The following is a 21,105-nucleotide window of genomic DNA, read 5'->3' on the forward strand; positions in this document are numbered from 1 at the left end:
CTGAGTGGAAGCAAAGCTTAATTCAACCTATACCCAAGACTGACAACCCTAAGTCGCCAGGTGACTACAGGCCGATCAGCATACTTCCTGCAATATCTAAAGCCCTAGAACACATCGTCCATGAACAGCTGACGGATTACCTCAAAACTCATAACATCCACGACAAATATCAGTCAGGCTTTCGAAAGCACCATAGTACAGCAACTGCATTAATCAAAGTAACTGATGACATTAAACATGCTATGGACAGACGTGAAGCTACCATCCTAACACTGCTTGACTTCAGCAAGGCTTTTGATACAGTTGACTTTGATATATTACTAATTAAAATGAAGCAGCTGAATTTCTCAAACAGCGCAATACACTGGTTCGACAGCTACCTCAAAAACAGAAGGCAACAAGTCATTTGTGGGTCGGAAAAGTCATCATGGAAAAACGTGAGCTCTGGAGTTCCCCAAGGCTCCGTCCTTGGTCCATTACTCTTCTCACTGTACATTAATGATATTTCTTCAGTGATTCACTCCTGCAACTACCATCTATATGCCGACGACATCCAACTGTACATAAGTGCAAGCCCCAAGAACATTGCTGACGCAGTAGCGAGTATGAACGCAGATCTTTGCTGTGTTTCTCGATGGGCACAGAACCTAGGTCTGAAACTAAACCCCAAGAAATCCCAGGTCATACTTATATCTCATCCAAAGTTAATCAGTCGATACTTTCGCGAAACAGTCCCTTAAATACTCCTCAATGGTACCCAACTACCATACCAAAAAACAGTAAAAGACCTATAATAATCTTGGATGAACACCTAAACTGGGAAGAACAAACAGTCACAGCTTGCCGGAAATCGCTCTCCTCCCTACATGCAATTCAAAAATTTAGAAAAATTTTTCCAACCCATGTTAAACAAAAATTAGTCCAAACACTAGTCTTGCCTAATCTTTACTACTGTGATGTAGTTCAACATGGCACAAATAATGAAAATTCGAGATGCCTCGAGCTAGTGATGAATGCTTGTTAGATACGTATGCAACATACGGTTGTATGATCATATCAGCCCTTCATACTCCCAGCTAGGTTGGATACGCCCACATAAGGCACGCGATCTCCACACGATGTGCTTACTTCATCGATTTCTTAGCCACTGGTGCCCCCAATACTTATCTTCTCACATTAAACACCTATCATCATTCCACAACCAGATCGGATACGTTTAGCATCTTGGCTGTACCTTTACATAACACAAAATCTTTCTCCGTGTCATTCTCCATCTCAGCCATACGACTATGGAACGCGCTCCCCTGTGATCTGCGTCTTATCCAAAACCACTCAACATTCAAGAGGGAACTTAAGACTTACATATTAGGGATGGTATAGCCACCATTGTTGTGCCCCCCCTCATCTTTTTCTTTCTCCTCTCCATCATAGCTTCGAATTTTACCATTCTATTTCTCTTCCTCTAACCTATCTACCTCTTCTATATCTCTTTCACCCCATTCCATCGTCTTATGTCTCTGCTTGATGAGAATAACTCACAAGCTGCAAGAATATAACGAGTAAATTCCCAACTAGCAATAGGACTGACACTCATAAAAGAAAAATATGTTTACTTTCATATACATAGTCATTATTATTATTATTATTATTATTATTATTATTATTATTATTATCATTATTATTATTATTATTATTTTTATTATTCTTGATTGTTATAATTATTTTTTGATTGTTATAATTATCATTGTACTACTTTTATAATCTCTATTTTTTTCTTTAACATTAATACTGTATAAAATGTTATATGTCCTAATTTTCTGTAGACACTGAAATTTGTTGAATCTGAGTATGCCTGGTTAGGTGTGAGAGGGCCTGAAGGCCCTAATCTTGCCAGGTAAAATAAATGCATAAATAAAATAAAAATAAATAAATAAATACAAGAGAGAATATAACCGTCATTGACATTACTGTTCGTGGTATTTTTTTTGATTTCTCTTGGCAGGTTGTGGTCCGCGAGATGAACCGCCTGGGCATGATGGTGGACCTGTCGCACGCCAGCGTGAAGACCATGAAGGACGCGCTGGAGACCAGCAAGGCGCCCGTCATCTTCTCCCACTCCAGCGCCTACTCCATCTGCAACAGCACCAGGAACGTGCCCGACGACGTCCTCAGGCAGCTGGTAATGCTTGTAACACAAGCTAGCGACTTTCTGTACGCTTTAATTCACCAACGCGTTCGAGTTCTAGTCTCAATAATTGTGTTAATGTGCTTGTTTCTAAAGCTGAGCTATGGATACAGCTACCCAGCCATTCGTAGGCCGCTTAGGAGCCATCTACGTGGCAGCGCAACGAATAACCAAGTAGTAATATTTGAACAAGTTGTAGGGTTTTCGTATGCTGTTGTAAATAATTCACCTTTACTGTAAAAAAACGAAGACGAATGAATGCACTGGACGAGGAGTGCGGTATTTGACTCTATGTTTAGTTTTATCGGTGGTTTACTTGCTAGTCTATTGTGTAGCACTGGGGCATTCTTATTTGGGGCATAGTAACGAGCACTTGAGTTTTTCACAGGAGATCTGTTTTTGTGAATCCGGGAAAAATTACCTGGAATATTTCATTATGGAGATGAAAACTTTACGTAAACCTATTACATTCTTTGTATTAACGGAGAAGATTTTCGGAGTGATTTTTAAAGGTGGCTCATACATGCACAACAATTAGATGTTTGTTTATTAGAAGTATAAATTGAAGGGAATCTTTGTCCATCAAATAACTAATAATATTCATGACTTGTGTTAATTTGATTATGTCGCAAATTACACAGTTAGCTGAGATGTCTGTAAATTTTTGTAATGTGAGAATTTCGCAGTTGTTAGTCTTGTTATGTTGTACAGTACATCATGTCAATAATCAGTCTATTTCAAGAACGATTTCCTTTAAAGAAGAACCCACTATTAATAAAAAAAAAGAAAAAAACCCTCCGTCCGAACAGGTCTCGGAGGACTCTGTGGCACTGACCGATCGCTGTGTCATCATCAGCCATGAGGCGTCAGTGCATGCGGATATGGAGAGGTGTGTGGTCAGCATATGGCTGTCTTGGTCGCTGTCAGTTTTCGTGACCGGAGACGCTGCTTCTCAGTCAAATAGCTCCTCTATTTGCCTCACAAGGGCTGAGTGCACCACACTTGCCAACAGCGCTCGGCAGTCCCATCCAAGTGCTAACCAAGCCCGATAATGCATAGCTTCGGTGATCTGATGGTACCAATGTTATCACTGCAGCAAGGCCATTGGCATCAATCTTACTAAAGTTCTGAAGAATAGATGAGATACTAAATGATTTGTATTTCCTTTCGAGAACGTCAGTATCAGTCACAACATGGCATGCTGAGCGAGAGATACGTCACTTTCTTTCAGACCAGATCTCATTTCGCAGTCTTATGAGGAAATGGATTAATTTTCAGTAAACAATTATCTTTTCTGAGCAGAGGAATAATTTATTTTGTAGTTATTCCAAATCAAACATTGCACTTCATATCAAGCAACGGTCATAATGTACTTCGGCATTGAGTTTGTTATATAGTTTTCACTGAACACGTAATTAGTATATTCTGGCAAGTAATTAGTTTCCTCTGGCACTTAATTTGTTTCAATTTCATTATTTAAATTTCTGCATTTCGTTAAGTTGAAAGTTTTGTTTCTCCACACTACAGATGCGCATCACAAGGCCAGCCGAGTCAGTATTGTTCAGTAGTTGAATACGATGTCTAAAATAAAAGTTACACGAAGTGAACGTTACGGGAAAAAAATATTCGGTATTCACACATGTACACAAACCTTTTATAGAAAGTTTACAACGTTTTTTTTATCAACGGTTAAGAGTACGCATGTCCCAACGTGTACTGAAACAAAACATTAAGTCACTCTCTGAAGTCGAACAATTATACTTCTGGTGGCTAAAGGTCAATTAGATTGTCACTGAGTTCTGCAGGACGCTCAGTGTTAGTGAAAATACAGTGAACAAAGTTTAAGTTCTGTAACGTGCAAAACTAAGTCCAGCGTGTATTTGTTTTAAATTTAAAGAGGAATAAATTTACTAGTCCTCAAGTCTGCCACAACGACGGAGCCCCCATTTTCTTCGGCGAGGAGGTCATGAGTGCTGTAAGACGACAGGTGGCTGCTTCGGATCACGAAGTCAGACGTTAATGGCAGCGACACAGTGGACGCGGCTGTCGAGTGAGAATCCTGAATGACAGAATCCTTGTGGAATCGGCGCTTGGCTCAGGAAAGCTCAGTCGAAGTGTACTCGTCTGGTCTGGCTGGAGCACTGCCTAAATATCACACGGCGCAAGGATACAGCCGGGCCTATTTTCGATTATGTATCTTGCGGAAGAGAATAGATCCACGTGGTCTGTGGCTTATAGCAGTGATTGCCTTGCCTCCTAGTGGATAGTCGGAACATGGCCGTCTGTCTTCAGGAAAAATTGTCCCCTGTGCGTTAGGCACCTTCGAAGCATTGATGTGAAGTTCGTTGCTCACACTGCACGCGTTAAGCCTCTATACAGCAGCGACGGCACAAATACCTAATCTGGAAGCTGTGAAACGTACACTCCAGTATTTCCATGTATGTAGGATATGGTAATTAAAATTTCAGCGTTACTCCAATTTATTTACACTAGAGAAATTCTGGCTGTTGGATGTGTCTAACGGTACAGGAAATTTTAAGATGAATATCGCACCATAGTATGCCCAGAGGACATGCAAGTGCACGTTGTCGGACATGAATGACATGGAGGAATCGTATCGACAAACCTGTAATGCAGTGACTGCAGAATGACTAATGTCATTGTGGACTCAGGACAAGAGTGTGGCTAAAAGGCACAGATCCATCCAGAAAGGTGACTCTACTAGGTGATCGTAGGATTGTTCGCCTGGCTGTCACAGACAGGTAACAACAGCGGAAACATGAACTGAGCCAACAGGGAGGCTCAGAAAGAGATAACTGGGAGCTGACATCTCGAATTTCCATGCATCGTTTATCACTGGCGCCACAGACAACAGCGACTTGCGTAATGTAGTTCCAGAATCAGATGGGAGATTCAGTGGCGTCCTGTGGTATTCAGCGACTAGTCTCGTTTTTCTCACATCGACTCCAACGAGTCCGTAGATGGCCTGGTGAAATGGCATACGAAACAGTGAGTCTCGATTACCCCTCCGACTGCTGGATGAGCTATGGGTGTGACAATAGGTTTGTACGGAATCCCATTCTCGTATGCGGCAAGAATGGTAAATCCTCTTGTCACAGCCTGCATGAATAGGGTACCAAATGGTATACTCCAGCTGGATAGTGCAAGACCCCACAGTGTTGTTCACAGTAAAAACGCCTTGAAGAACTTATGGAGCCTTGCAAGGCCTGATATGTCTCCCAGATTTTCAGTGATGCGACGGGAACACATGTATGTATTCATACCAGCTTCCAGTCAGCAGTCTTTGAATTGAAGCAGCAGGTGTTTCAGGCACGGCAATACATTCCACACGATAACTTCCATAGGCTGACTGCTTCCGTGTCACAATTACTAAAAGAGTCTTGGGGATTAAAAGGCCGTTTCGGAGTTATTTATTATTATTATTTAATATTATAATATATTTAATATTGTAACTGGTTTCATGACAAGGAGAAACCTCATCCTCAGGTGACACGTAACAATGTTATAAGATATAAGTAGCCCGGAGGATGGAACCCAACGTTTGTAGTCAGACCAAACTAGTAAAATGCTAAATAGCAGTATGTCAATGATTCGTAATCAGTTGGACCTAAGGATTCAAGTCCAAATGGTCGGTGTAGCTACAACTCCAGTCAATGTGCTGTGATAAGTCACATTTGTGGCTGGCCTGTGTAGAAGGTTTTCTACTACAAGAGCGTATTCGTTTTTGTGACGGTCACAATTTGTACTGTTGTTCATAATGAGTATCAGTTTGGAATGGAATGAAAGTTTAGTTATTTAATACTCGTCGTTATGCGATGAACGTCTCCAGAGAATTTGATAACTATCGAACCGATGTAACATTTTCCATCCCCTCAGTGTGTCCTACAGGTTAGTCAGCGGAGCTACAGTATCAGTTCAGGTAGAAATATTAACATGTAAAATGTCCAAGATTTTAGCTTCCAGAAATTGATTGCCCGATAATTTGTATAACAGGTTTCCCTTGCCAGGCCGAAGTAAAATTGTAATCCGTGGTGCCATTTCCGGTATTTGCTCACGGGAATGATTGCCGAATCTCATAATAAACATCAGCCACAGGAAACGGGAACGTTATGGGATAAACAAAGAGAAATTAATTGATTCTGAAATGCTGACACTGCTATCATCTTCAAATATTCGAGGACTCATCAAAGCTCGAGTACCTCAAACCAGCGAAAACGATGATAAAAGTACACAGCAAAATTTCAATGCAGATGGCGTTATATTTAATTGAAGTAGGTAATATAAAGTCTGAGTTTGTCGGCACTCAAATGAAAGCATATTGCTGCGAAGCACGGATTGAATAATTCAATATTTTCTTTGTTCATATTGCCGAGGCTAATTTTAATCTCCGTCATATAACAACAGAGAAAATATTCTGTACTGGATTGCAGATAACAATGTGAACAAGTCCGTTGAACACTACACATGAAATTCTTCAGTGCGTTTCAGTCAAATATGTGGAGAGACATCACTCCATCTGTCCACTTCATCTGTCCACTCTTCAGTAAATCAGTCTTATGACATGAAATTAAGTAGTTACATTCTATACTAGCTGAACTGGGAAAGAATGTGTAGGTCCTTCACCTACACGTTTCGTTTTCCATTGAATACTATCAACCAACCGATTCCTTGGTGGAGTGACTCTGGTATTTCGTCCTGTCAGTTGATTTGTGCCTATCCGACTCTTTTCATGGGAGATATTTAAGAGCTAAGCTCTGTCTCATTTGCCAAAGAATTATTGGATCATCATCTACATTTGAGTCTTATCGTTATAATTCGATCATCGCAACTATAAAGGATTTTTTGTTGTCTGGAGAAATGCTTCGTGTTGTTGTTGTTGTGGTCTTCAGTCCTGAGACTGGTTTGATGCAGCTCTCCATGCTACTCTATCCCGCGCAAGCTTCTTCATCTCCCAGTACCTACTGCAACCTACATCCTTCTGAATCTGCTTAGTGTATTGATCTCTTGGTCTCCCTCTACGATTTTTACCCTCCACGCTGCCCTCCAATGCTAAATTTGTGATCCCTTGATGCCTGAAAACATGTCCTACCAACCGATCCCTTCTTCTAGTCAAGTTGTGCCACAAACTTCTCTTCTCCCCAATCCTATTCAATACCTCCTCATTAGTTACGTGATCTACCCACCTTATCTTCAGCATTCTTCTGTAGCACAACATTTCAAAAGCTTCTATTCTCTTCTTGTCCAAACTGGTTATCGTCCATGTTTCACTTCCATACATGGCTACACTCCATACAAATACTTTCAGAAACGACTTCCTGACACTTAAATCTATACTCGATGTTAACAAATTTCTCTTCTTCAGAAACGATTTCCTTGCCATTGCCAGTCTACATTTTATATCCTCTCTACTTCGACCATCATCAGTTATTTTACTCCCTAAATAGCAAAACTCCTTTACTACTTTAAGTGTCTCATTTCCTAATCTAATCCCCTCAGCATCACCCGATTTAATTTGACTACATTCCATTATCCTCGTTTTGCTTTTGTTGATGTTCATCTTATATCCTCCTTTCAAGACACTGTCAATTCCGTTCAACTGCTCTTCCAAGTCATTTGCTGTCTCTGACAGAATTACAATGTCATCGGCGAACCTCAAAGTTTTTACTTCTTCTCCATGAATTTTAATACCTACTCCGAATTTTTCTTTTGTTTCCTTTACTGCTTGCTCAATATACAGATTGAATAACATCGGGGAGAGGCTACAACCCTGTCTCACTCCTTTCCCAACCACTCCTTCCCTTTCATGGCCGTCGACTCTTATAACTGCCATCTGGTTTCTGTACAAATTGTAAATAGCCTTTCGCTCCTTGTATTTTACCCCCGCCACATTCAGAATTTGAAAGAGAGTATTCCAGTTAACGTTGTCAAAAGCGTCGCTCTGCGGCCGAGTCTTCCAAAAGAAAAGGTACCGTTTCTAGTTCTGGTTCTCCTGCCCTTTCCCCCTTGGCCACTCCATGGGAGGAGGGGCAGGCCCGCCGGCTTGGGGCGAAGTACTTCCCCCGCTATTTGGTCTGTTCTCGAACAGATGGGGGGACGTTCGCCACCTCCAAGCCCATGTTCTTTGTTCAGCACATTGAGGACGTCTTCGGGGAAATCGAGGCTCTCAGCAAGATGCGATCGGGGTCCGTTCTTATCAAGACCACCTCTGCCACACAATCGGCGGCACTCCAGGCGTGCGACCGCCTAGGGGACATCCCAGTCTCCATTGTCCCACATCTGGCACTAAATAGGACGCAGGGGGTTATTTTTCATCGTGACCTCCTGCTACAATCTGATGAGGAGCTCAGGGCCAACCTGGAGCGCCGCGGCGTGCATTTCGTCCGGCGAATCCAGAGCGGCCCCAAAGACCGTCGCATCGACACCGGGGCCTTTATCCTCGCCTTCGAGGGGGACGTTCTCCCGGAGAAGGTAAAGGTGATGTGCTACCGGTGCGACGTGCGACCTTACGTCCCGCCTCCTATGCGCTGTTTTAGGTGTTTGCGCTTTGGGCACATGTCGTCCCGGTGTGAGGCTGAGCCCCTTTGTGGCGACTGTGGACGTCCTCTTCGTGAGGAACATACTTGCACCCCACCACCTCGGTGCCCTAATTGTCCTGGCGTCCACTCGCCTAGGTCCCCAGACTGCCCCGCCTATCAGAAGGCGAAAAAGATACAAGCAATCAAAACTTTGGATCGGCTCTCTTATTCTGAGGCCAGGAAGAAGTATGACCGCCTTCATCCCGTGTCACTGGCCACTTCGTTTGCCTCAGTTGTGTCCACTCCTTCCGCTGTATCCTCACCTCTATCCTGTCCCCCCTCCGCCTCCTCTGCCCATCAGGGGGCTCTGCCTCCGCCTCCCAAATCCCTCCCTTCCAACTCCTCCTCCCCCGCGGCCCCCACCCCCCCTGCCCCAGGGGCCACCCTTCCTCCTCCTCCTCCCCCCAGGCCACCTGAGAAGCGATCCTCTTCTCAGGCGTCCATCGGGGAAACGTTCCGGACCCCAGCTTCCGAGGTCCGGCGTTCCAAACCTGACCCCGCGCGTGAGGACCTTCTTCGGGTCCAGCCAACCATCCCTGTGCCTCCTCGGCCTTCCAAGAAGGCCTCCAAGAAGAAGTCTCTCTCCCCCTCTCCACCCCGGCGCGTTTCATCTGACGCTTCATCCGTGAGTCGCTGCTCCCGGCCGTCCTCAGTTTCGCCTGGACGCTCTGCTGCCAGGCGTTCCGCCGGCCTTTTGTCGGCAAATGATGCGGCCCCTCCTACACAATCAGGGACAGCGGCCGCAGCTGGCGACGAGTCGATGGAACCGGATCCGCCTGCCGTCAGCTGTAGCGTTGTTGCCTCGCAACCTGGCCCTCCGCGGCCATCGAGGTGACCAGCTCTTCCCCGTCTCGTTCCCCCAACTTTTTGACTAGCAATGGCGTTGTTTCATTGGAACGTAAGAGGTATTCGATCTAATCGGGAGGAATTACAACTGCTCCTCCGCCTGCACTGTCCGCTCGTCCTTGGTCTCCAGGAAACCAAGTTGCGCCCGACTGACCGTATTGCCTTTTCCCACTATACCTCGGAGCGGTATGACCTCGCCCCTGCGGACGGTCTCCCAGCTCATGGTGGGGTCATGTTGCTCGTTCGGGACGATGTCTATTACCATCCCATCCCATTGACCACCCCACTCCAAGCAATAGCTATCCGCATTACTCTTTCTGCTTTTACTTTTTCAGTTTGTACCGTCTATGCTCCACCGTCATCTGCTGTTAGTCGGGCTGACATGATGCACCTGATTGATCAGCTTCCCCCGCCGTTCTTATTGTTTGGCGACTTCAATGCCCATCATCCCCTTTGGGGCTCTTCTGCATCCTGTCAAAGAGGCTCACTCTTGGCGGATGTCTTCAACCATTTCAATCTTGTCTGCCTCAATACCGGCGCCCCGACTTTCCTCTCGGACTCTACTCATACCTACTCCCACTTGGACCTCTCGATCTGTTCTACCACTCTTGCCCGTCGGTTCGAGTGGTATGTCCTTTCTGACACCTATTCGAGCGACCACTTCCCCTGTGTCGTTCGTCTCCTGCACCACACCCCATCCCCACGTCCTTCGCGCTGGAACATACTGAAAGCTGACTGGGGACTTTACTCCTCCCTGGCGACCTTTCCGGACCACGATTTTCCCAGTTGTGACAGTCAGGTCGAATACCTCACGGCTGTTATTATCCATGCTGCCGAACGTTCCATACCTCGTACTACTTCTTCACGTCGCGTTTCCGTCCCCTGGTGGAACGAGGCTTGAAGGGACGCTATCCGTGCTCGACGACGTGCTTTACGCACCTTTCGCCGCCATCCTAGGTTGGCGAATTGTATTGAATACAAACGACTCCGAGCGCAATGCCGTAGAGTCATCAAAGACAGCAGAAAAGCTTGTTGGACCTCTTTCACCAGCTCCTTTAACAGTTTCACTCCCTCTTCTGTCGTTTGGGGTAGCCTGCGCCGGCTGTCGGGCATTAAGGCCCACTCCTCAGTACCTGGCCTGACCTCAGGTAATGAGGTCCTTGTTGATCCTGTGGCTGTCTCCAACGCCTTTGGCCGTTTTTTCGCGGAGGTTTCAAGCTCCGCCCATTACCATCCTGCCTTCCTTCCCAGGAAAGAAGCAGACGAGGCTCGGCGACCTTCCTTCCACTCGCTGAATCTGGAAACTTACAATGCCCCCTTTACTATGTAGGAACTCGAACGCGCGCTTGCACTGTCCCGGTCCTCTGCTCCGGGGCCAGATGCCATTCACGTTCAGATGCTGGCACACCTTTCTCCGGCGGGCAAAAGCTTCCTTCTTCGAACCTACAATCGCGTCTGGACCGAAGGTCAGGTCCCCATGCGTTGGCGTGACGCCGTTGTTGTTCCTATAGCCAAACCCGGGAAGGATAGACACCTTCCTTCTAGTTACCGCCCCATTTCTCTTACAAGCTGTGTCTGTAAGGTGATGGAGCGCATGGTTAATGCTCCGTTAGTTTCGATTCTTGAATCTCGACGACTACTTACTAATGTCCAATGCGGCTTTCGTCGCCGCCGCTCCGCTGTTGACCACCTTGTGACCTTGTCGACATTCATCATGAACAACTTTTTGCGAAGGCGCCAAACGGTAGCCGTGTTCTTCGACTTGGAGAAGGCTTATGATACCTGTTGGAGTGGAGGTATCCTCCGCACTATGCACAAGTGGGGCCTACGCGGTCGTCTGCCCCTTTTTATTGATTCCTTTTTAACGGATCGAAAGTTTAGGGTACGTGTGGGTTCCGTATTGTCCGACGTCTTCCTCCAGGAGAACGGAGTGCCTCAGGGCTCCGTCTTGAGCGTAGCCCTCTTTGCCATCGCGATCAATCCAATTATGGATTGCATTCCACCTAATGTCTCAGGCTCTCTCTTTGTCGATGACTTCGCGATCTACTGCAGTGCCCAGAGAACATGCCTCCTGGAGCGCTGCCTCCAGCGTTGTCTAGACAGCCTCTACTCATGGAGGGTGGCAAATGGCTTCCGGTTCTCTGAAGAGAAGACGGTTTGTATCAACTTTTGGCGATATAAAGCGTTCCTTCCGCCATCCTTACATCTCGGTCCCGTTGTTCTCCCATTCGTGGACACAACTAAGTTTCTAGGGCTCACGTTGGACCGGAAACTGTGTTGGTCTCCACATGTCTCTTATTTGGCGGCCCGTTGTACACGTTCCCTTAATGTCCTCAGAGTTCTTAGTGGTTCATCTTGGGGAGCGGATCGCACTGTCCTGCTTCGCTTGTATCGGTCCATAGTCCGATCGAAGCTGGATTATGGGAGCTTCGTCTACTCGTCCGCTCGGCCATCCCTCTTACGCCGGCTCAACTCCATCCACCATCGGGGGATACGTCTTGCGACCGGAGCCTTCTACACTAGTCCTGTCGAGAGTCTTTACGCTGAAGCTGCCGAGTTACCATTGACCTACCGGCGCGACGTACTGCTGTGTCGGTATGCCTGCCGGCTGTTGTCTATGCCCGAACACCCCTCTTACAAGTCCTTCTTCGCCGATTCTCTCGACCGTCAGTACGGGTTGTATGTGTCTGCCCTGCTGCCCCCCGGAGTCCGCTTCCGTCGCATGCTTCGACAATTGGATTTTGCCCTCCCTACCACCTTCAGAGAGGGTGAGAGCCCGACACCACCTTGGCTCCAGGCTCCGGTTCGTATTTATCTCGACCTCAGCTCACTCCCGAAGGAGGGTACTCCGGCTGCAGTGTATTGCTCATGGTTTGTCGAACTTCGTGCTCGACTTGCTGGTCACACCTTTATTTACACCGATGGCTCCAAAAATGACGATGGTGTCGGCTGTGCCTTTGTCGTCGGGACTGCCACCTTTAAATACCGGCTCCTTGACCAGTGTTCCAGCTTTACGGCCGAGCTTTTTGCTCTCCATCAGGCTATTCAGTATGCCCGCCGCCACCGCCATTCATCGTATGTACTCTGCACTGACTCACTCAGTGCTCTTCAGAGCCTTTGGGCTCCCTATCCGGTCCATCCCTTGATTCAACGAATACAGCAGTCCCTCCATTCTTTCGCTGATAATGGTGGTTCTGTCAGCTTTCTGTGGGTCCCCGGACATGTAGGAGTGCCTGGGAATGAGGCTGCAGATGCTGCAGCCAAGGCTGCAGTCCTCCAGCCTCGGCCAGCCTCCCATTGTGTCCCGTCATCTGACGTTTGTGGGGATGTATGTAAGAGGCTTGTGTCCTTGTGGTGGGATGCTTGGTCATCCCTCCAAGGAAACAAGCTCCAGGCAGTAAAACCGCTCCCAACTGCTTGGACAACTTCCTCCCGACCATCTCGGCGCGAGGAGGTCCTTCTGACCAGGTTGCGGGTTGGGCATTGCCGGTTTAGCCACCGCTACCTGCTCTCTGGTGACCCAGCCCCGCAGTGCCCATGTGGTCAGGCATTAACGGTGCTCCATGTTTTATTGTCGTGTCCCCGTTTTAGTCAATTTCGTGTTGTCCTGTCCCTGCCATCTACCTTACCGGATGTTTTAGCTGATGACGCTCGAGCAGCTGCTCGTCTTCTGCGTTTTATAACTTTAACTGGCTTGACCAAAGACATTTAACCTTTTTACTTATCTCATCTGCATCTTTGTCAGGTCCTTTTGATGTCCCCCCATCCCCTTGAGTTTTAGCGGGTTCCTTGTGCTCTAACACCAGTGACTGGGCGCTAATGACCTCAGCAGTTGAGCGCCCTTAAACCCTACCCAAAAAAAAAAAAAAAGTTGTCAAAAGCTTTCTCTAAGTCTACAAATGCTAGAAACGTAGGTTTGCCTTTTCTTAACCTTTTTTCTAAGATAAGTCGTAAGGTTAGTATTGCCTCACGTGTTCCAACATTTCTACGGAATCCAAACTGATCTTCTCCGAGGTCCGCTTCTACCAGTTTTTCCATTCGTCTGTAAAGAATTCACGTTAGTATTTTGCAGCTGTGACTTATTAAACTGATAGTTCGGTAATTTTCACATCTGTCAACACCTGCTTTCTTTGGGATTGGAATTATTATATTCTTCTTGAAGTCTGTGGGTATTTCGTCTGTCTCATACATCTTGCTCACCAGATGGTAGAGTTTTGTCATGACTGGCTCTCCCAAGGCCATCAGTAGTTCTAATGGAATGTTGTCTACTCCCAGGGCCTTGTTTCGACTCAGGTCTTTCAGTGCTCTGTCAAACTCTTCACGCAGTATCTTATCTCCCATCTCATCTTCATCTACATCATCTTCCATTTCCATAATATTGTCCTCAAGTACATCGCCCTTGTATAAACCCTCTATATACTCCTTCCACCTTCCTGCCTTCCCTTCTTTGCTTAGAACTGGGTTGCCATCTGAGCTCTTGATATTCATATAAGTGGTTCTCTTCTCTCCAAAGGTCTCTTTAATTTTCCTGTAGGCAGTGTCTATCTTAACCCTAGTGAGACAAGCCTCTACATCTTTACATTTGTCCTCTAGCCATCCCTGCTTAGCCATTTTGCACTTCCTGTCACTCATTTTTGAGACGTTTGTATTCCTTTTTGCCTGCTTCATTTACTGCATTTTTATATTTTCTCCTTTCATCAATTAAATTCAATATTTCTTCTGTTACCCAAGGGTTTCTATTAGCCCTCGTCTTTTTACCTACTTGATCCTCTGCTGCCTTCACTACTTCATCCCTCAGAGCTACCCATTCTTCTTCTACTGTATTTCTTTCCCCCATTCCTGTCAATTGTTCCCTTATGCTCTCCCTCAAACTCTCTACAACCTCTGGTTCTTTCAGTTTATCCAGGTCCCATCTCCTTAAATTCCCACCTTTTTGCAGTTTCTTCAGTTTCAATCTGCAGCTCATAACCAATAGATTGTGGTCAGAATCCACATGTGCCCCAGGAAATGTCTTACAACTTGAAACCTGGTTCCTAAATCTCTGTCTTACCATTATATAATCTATCTGATACCTTTTAGTATCTCCAGGATTCTTCCAGGTATACAACCTTCTTTTATGATTCTTGAACCAAGTGTTAGCTATGATTAAATTATGCTCTGTGCAAAATTCTACCAGATGGCTTCCTCTTTCATTTCTTCCCCCCAAATCCATATTCACCTACTATGTTTCCTTCTCTCCCTTTTCCTACTGACGAATTCCAGTCACCCATGACTATTAAATTTTCGTCTCCCTTCACTACCTGAATAATTTCTTTTATCTCGTCATACATTTCATCAATTTCTTCATGATCTGCAGAGCTAGTTGGCATATAAACTTGTACTACTGTAGTAGGCATGGGCTTCGTATCTATCTTGGCCACAATAATGCGTTCACTATGCTGTTTGTAGCAGCTAACCCGCACTCCTATTTTTTTATTCATTATTAAACCTACTCCTGCATTACCCCTATTTGATTTTGTATTTATAACCCTGTAATCACCTGACCAAAAGTCTTGTTCCTCCTGCCACCGAACTTCACTAATTCCCACTATATCTAACTTTAACCTATCCATTTCCCTTTTTAAATTTTCTAACCTACCTGCCCGATTAAGGGATCTGACATTCCACGCTCCGATCCGTAGAATGCCAGTTTTCTTTCTCCTGATAATGACGTCCTCGTGAGTAGTCCCCGCCCGGAGATCCGAATGGGGGACTATTTTACCTCCGGAATATTTTACCCAAGAGGACGCCATCATCATTTAATCATACAGTAAAGCTGCATGTCCTCGGGAAAAATTACAGCTGTAGTTTCCCCTTGCTTTCAGCCGTTCGCAGTACCAGCACAGCAAGGCCGTTTTGGTTAATGTTACAAGGCCAGATCAGTCAATCATCCAGACTGTTACCCCTGCAACTACTGAAAAGGCTGCTGCCCCTCTTCAGGAACCACATGTTTGTCTGGCCTCTCAACAGATACCCCTCCGTTGTGGTTGCACCTACGGTACGGCCATCTGTATCGCTGAGGCACGCAAGCCTCCCCACCAACAGCAAGGTCCATGGTTCATGGGGGAAGTGCAGGCTTCGTGAAGGCAGATAAAAAGCTACTTGAAGGAAAAGTAGCTGCTCTGGTATCGAAAACTGATATCAGCCAACAGGGGTGCTATTTATTAACCAAACGTCCTTCCAATACTATTGCACAAAGATGCTTTTAGCGCAGAACGAAACAGCGGTCCATCACCAGACGTCTCTCCTACAGGAATATAGCGTCACTAAAGTTATTTGATACAAAACAACAAAAAGATGCTGCCGCGTCAACTACATTAATTGTAGAAGTCATCAACCCCTGGCAGAAACATCTTCAGTACAGTGAAATCATTAGCGTTAGCAGCCTGAACGTTGGTATCCTGAAAGCGAATTAAATTCATATGATCTCTGTAATTACTGAAAGATGGCGTCGGTTGGTAGAACACACCCGAAAGCATCAAACAGTTATCAGTTAGGTAATGTTGCAATGTATGTGGCGCAAAATTTATGGAGTGAAAGCTTGAGTACAGTAAGTACAGATGGATGCAGGTTGCAGTAGCGAGGCAGAGATGAAGAGGCTTGCACGGGTTAGATTAGCGTGGTGAGCTTTGAAAAACCAGTCTTTCAATTGAAGACCTCAGCAGTAAAATTATTCATGAGTTGTATTCCATCTTTGCAATTAAATGAAAGGCAGTTTGTTTTTTGCCATAAGCATTTCACTTCTTTTATTTGTGAAGCATCTTCAGAGGCCCGCAATACATGTTTTTTTTATGTCTATAATAAATTCGTGATATAGCAGTTACAAATGTGTTACCATATGACGCTTCCTCTGGTTATTCTCTTGTTTTTCAGATTAGAAACAACTTACACACACAAGTTCCGTAAAGCTAAGTTGTTACTTGCGATTTCTGATGTTGGTAATACATGTGTGAATAATTCTGATGACTAATTTTCGGTGCTTTTTGACCTTAACATTTTACTTCCTTAAACATTTTACTTCCACTTTTCACTATGTATTCATGGTGTGTGTTTAAAGTGTACTCTGTTGCCAAGTGCCGTTGTGTGTTTATCTTTCGTCTTTTGTTTGTGCTGTGGTGTGTATGATGGTCTGATATTTGTTCATTTATTGTGTGCGTGTGCGTGTGCGTGTGCGTGTGCGTGTGCGAGAGAGAGAGAGAGAGAGAGAGAGAGAGAGAGAGAGCAGACTAAATAATAAATTAAGCCCCCCTTTCTCTCTCTCTCTCTCTCTCTCTCTCACACACACACACACACACACACACACACACACACACACACACCCCAGCATGTGCAATTAAATGAACAAATTTTAGACCTCACATGCACACACCACACACCAAATACCCAACACAAACGAAAGACGAAAGATAAACACACAACGGCAGTTGGTATCAGTACACACCGTAAACACACACATATAGTACACAGTGAAAACTGGAAGTGAAATGGTGAAGTAAATGTGGCCAAATAAACGCCGAAATGGGCCATCTCGAGTATACAGACCTGGTAAATAGATCTCCACGACGACACACGTGGTTTAATATCAGAAATCGTAAGTAACACCAAATAATAATTTAATCTTATGAAAATTGTGCTGCAAAAATTGTTTCTAACCTGAAAAATAAGATAATAGCAAGAGAACTATGATAGAGTAACATATTTGTAGCTAGCACATAACGAATTTATTATAAACATAAAAGAAACATGTGGTTACAGGCCACTGCAGATGATTCAGAAATAAAAGGAACGAAACCTGCATGGCCAGATACAAACTGATTTCCATTTAGTTGTAGGGACGGAATACATCTCCATGAATTATGAAGCAACTAAAGAACGATGGAAAACGGATAAAAAGGTGAACTACATTACATTCCTACTTCGATTGTTCAGTAGTGCTACACCATATTTCAGATGCACTCTCTGCCGTTACCTGTTGTAGAAAATCTGATGCCTGGATCTGACATTTATTTTAGGCTTCCTGTGTTAAAGGCTGGAAAATTACATTAAACAGCGAAGTCCTTCACCTGCACGGGCTTTGTAATGTAAAACAGAAGTAGATTGATTGGTGACGGCTTTTTCTTTTGTTTCTAGGCGGTGAACGGCGGTCTGGTCATGGTGACCTTCTACAGTTATTTCGTCAAGTGTGGTCCTCGAGCGTCCGTTTCGGATGTTGCAGGTATAGTGACATACCATCTTTAGGTAAATACGCTGAACAGTAGCACTTCGTGGTCGTAAATCTGCAGAAAAGCATCTGTAGCAGTCTGAAAAGCTTGTATTTTATATCTTGCAAGACGCAAGGTGTAGTAACAAAATTCTATTCCTTCATTTTATCTCGTATATAAGAGCCATAACATTAACTATTAATTAATAAAAAGTGTTTCGGAATTAATTACAAAAATAGTGGCAGGACTACAATGCTTACCATTTAAAAAGTAGTGCTTTAACGCTACACTGCACGCAGTTTTCTGTTTTGTCAATGGTGACAGAAAATTGGTACCAGCTACCATTTTTTTTTTTTCAGATTTCGGTTCTGTTCTTCGTTAGTTTCGGAGTTGCTTCCTGGCAGCTTATAAAAAATATAGCAACAAAGACAGACGAATAGCGACTATTACACAGCAGAAATTTATTGCGACTGAGTGTGGAGTGAGCGAGTGTGTCATGTCATCACAACATGACCGCCACGTGCAAATTTTCAACGTAGCTTTTCGTTGACCTTAGATTCCGTTGATGGGATGTGTAAACAACATAATTTAAAATGCGGGCGAGCATTGTTAACGTTAATCTTACATTACATTACATTTATGTTTCGGCATGTGTAATTACATCACAACACTCTTATCGACTGCAATCTATTAGTAATAGAAGCTATGTCGCAGCCGACTACCATTTCTTCTACATCTACGTGATTACTCTGCTATTCACAATAAAGTGCCTGGTAGAGGGTTCAATTAACCACCTTCAAGATGTCTTTCTACCGTTCCACTCTCGAACGGCGCACGGGAAAACGAGCACTTAAATTTTTCTGTGCGCGCCCTGATTTCTCTTATTTTATCGTGATAGTCATTTCTCCCAATGTAGGTGGGTTCCCACAGAATGTTTTCACAAGCAGAGGAGAAAACTGGTGATTGAAATTTCATGAGAAGATTTCGTCGCAACGAAAAACACCTTTGTTTTAATGATTGCCACTCCAATTCACTTATCATGGCTGTGACACTGTCTCCCCTATTTCGGGATAATATAAAACGAGCAGCCCATCTTTGAACTTTGTCGATGTCATCCGTCAGTCCCACCTGATGCGGATCCCACACCGCACAGCAATACTCAGGATAGGGCATAGGGCAGACAAGCTTGGTGTAACCAACCTCTTTAGTAGACCTGCTACATGTTCTAAGTGTTCTGCCAATGAATCGCAGTCTTTGGTTTGCTCTACCCACAATATTATCTATGTGATCGTTCCAATTTAGGTTATTTGTAATTGTAATCCCTAAGTATTTAGGTGAATTTACAGCCTCCAGATTTGTGTGACTTATCGTGTAATCAAAATTTAGCGGATTTCTTTTAGTACCCATATGAATAACTTCCCACTTTTCTTCGTTCATGGTCAGTTGCCACTTTTCCCACCATACGGATATCTTATCTAAATCATTTTGCAAGTCGTTTTGGTCACGTGATAACTTTACAAGACGGTAAATGACAGCATCATCTGCAAAAAGTCTGAGAGGGCTACCCAGATTGTCTCCTACGTCGTTGATATAGATCAGGAACAACAGAATGCCTATAACACTTCCTTGGGGAACGCCGGATATTACTTTTGTTTTAATCGATGACATTCCGTCTATTACTACGAACTTGGACGTTTCTGTTAGAAAATCACCAGCCCAGTCGCACAGCTGAAGCGATATTCCATACGCACGCAGTTTTTTTAGAAGACGCTTGTGAGGAACGGTGTCGAAAGCCTTCTGTAAATCTAAAAATATGGAATCAATTTGACATTCCCAGTCGATAGCACTCATTACTTCTTGCGTATAAAGAGCTGGTTGTGTTTCACAAGAACGATATTTTCTGAACCCATGCTGACTATGTGTCAATAAATAGTTTTCTTCCAGGTAATTCATAATGTTCGAACACAGTATAGTTCCAAAACCCTACTGCAAATCGACGTTAGTGATATGGGCCTGTAATTCAGTGGATTACTCCCATTTCCCTTTTTGCGTATTGGTGTACTTGTGCAATTTTCCAGTCTTTAGGTGCAGATCTTTCTTTGAGCTAGCGGTTGTATATAATTGCTAAATATGGAGCTATTGTATCAGCATACTCTGAAAGGAACCTGACAGATATTCAATCTGGACCGGAAGCCTTGCTTTTAGTAAGTGATTTAAGCTGCTTTTCAACACCGAGGATATCTACTTCTATGTTTCTCATCTCGGCAGTTGTTCTTTATTGGAATTCAGGAATATTTACTTCCTCTTCTTTGGTAAAGGAGTTTCGGAAAACCATATTTAATAACTCTGCTTTAGTGGAGCTGTCATCAGTGACCTCACAGTTGTTATCACTCAGTAAAGGTATTGACTGCGTCTTGTCACTGATGTGCTTTATGTATGACCAGAATCTCTTTGCCAGAGCCGCACGGGGGAGCCGCGCGGTCTGGGCGTCTTGTCACGGTTCGCGCGGCTTCCCCCGTCGGAGGTTCGAGTGCTCCATCGGGCACGGGTGTATGTGTTGTCCATAGCATAAGTTAGTTTAGGTTAGATTAAGTAGTGTGTAAGCTTAGGGATCGATGAGCTAAGAAGTTCGGTCCCATCAGATCTTACAAAAAATTTAAATTTTAAAATTCTTTGCCAGAGCCCGAGACAGAGTTTCGTTGTGGAAATTATTAAAACCATTTCGCAATGAAGCACGCGCTATATTTCGAACGTCTGCAGAACTTTTCCAGTCTTGGGTACTTTGTGTTCTTTTAAATTTGTCACGATTTTTCGTTCGCTCTGTAACAGCGATCTGAGCCCTTTTGTCCACCCTGAGGGATCAGTACCATGGCTTATTAATTTATGTTGTATATGTCTCTCAATTGTCGTCTCTTTGAAATCATTCCACATCGTTTCTACGCTTACATGATCAGATCGGCCCCCCAGGGGGTCCACAACTCTTTTGTGGACACGTGCGTAGCGAGCACGGGACCCCGAGCTAATGTGGCCCTCCTTCCTTTCCGGGCTGCATACCTTCCCTTCCCTTTCCGCATCCCTCCCCGTCCCCCATCTTCGCCCCCCCCCCTCACCTCTGGCTCTTTCCTTCCCTTTCTCCCCCTCTGGGAGTATGGTTTGTGCCTAAGTCTGGAGACGGACGCTCGAAACTGTTCCAAATTCCTTGCTTTTACACTTGCAAGTCCTCGTCCTTCCTCTGTCC

At 44.7% G+C, this 21,105-nt stretch overlaps 1 protein-coding gene across 1 annotated transcript in view; it reads left to right on the forward strand.

Moving 5' to 3' along the window:
- The window catches only part of LOC126474590 (dipeptidase 1-like), a 353,541-nt gene that overhangs the window by 257,478 nt on the left and 74,958 nt on the right, over window positions 1-21,105 (forward strand). The window contains exons 6-7 of the mRNA XM_050102064.1: window positions 2,003-2,179; window positions 17,797-17,881. Coding sequence (XP_049958021.1) covers window positions 2,003-2,179; window positions 17,797-17,881 — 262 coding nt within the window. The remainder of the gene's footprint in view (window positions 1-2,002; window positions 2,180-17,796; window positions 17,882-21,105) is intronic.

This window comes from Schistocerca serialis, chromosome 4, assembly GCF_023864345.2.
Source record: "Schistocerca serialis cubense isolate TAMUIC-IGC-003099 chromosome 4, iqSchSeri2.2, whole genome shotgun sequence".
NCBI classification, from domain to species: Eukaryota; Metazoa; Arthropoda; class Insecta; order Orthoptera; family Acrididae; genus Schistocerca; species Schistocerca serialis.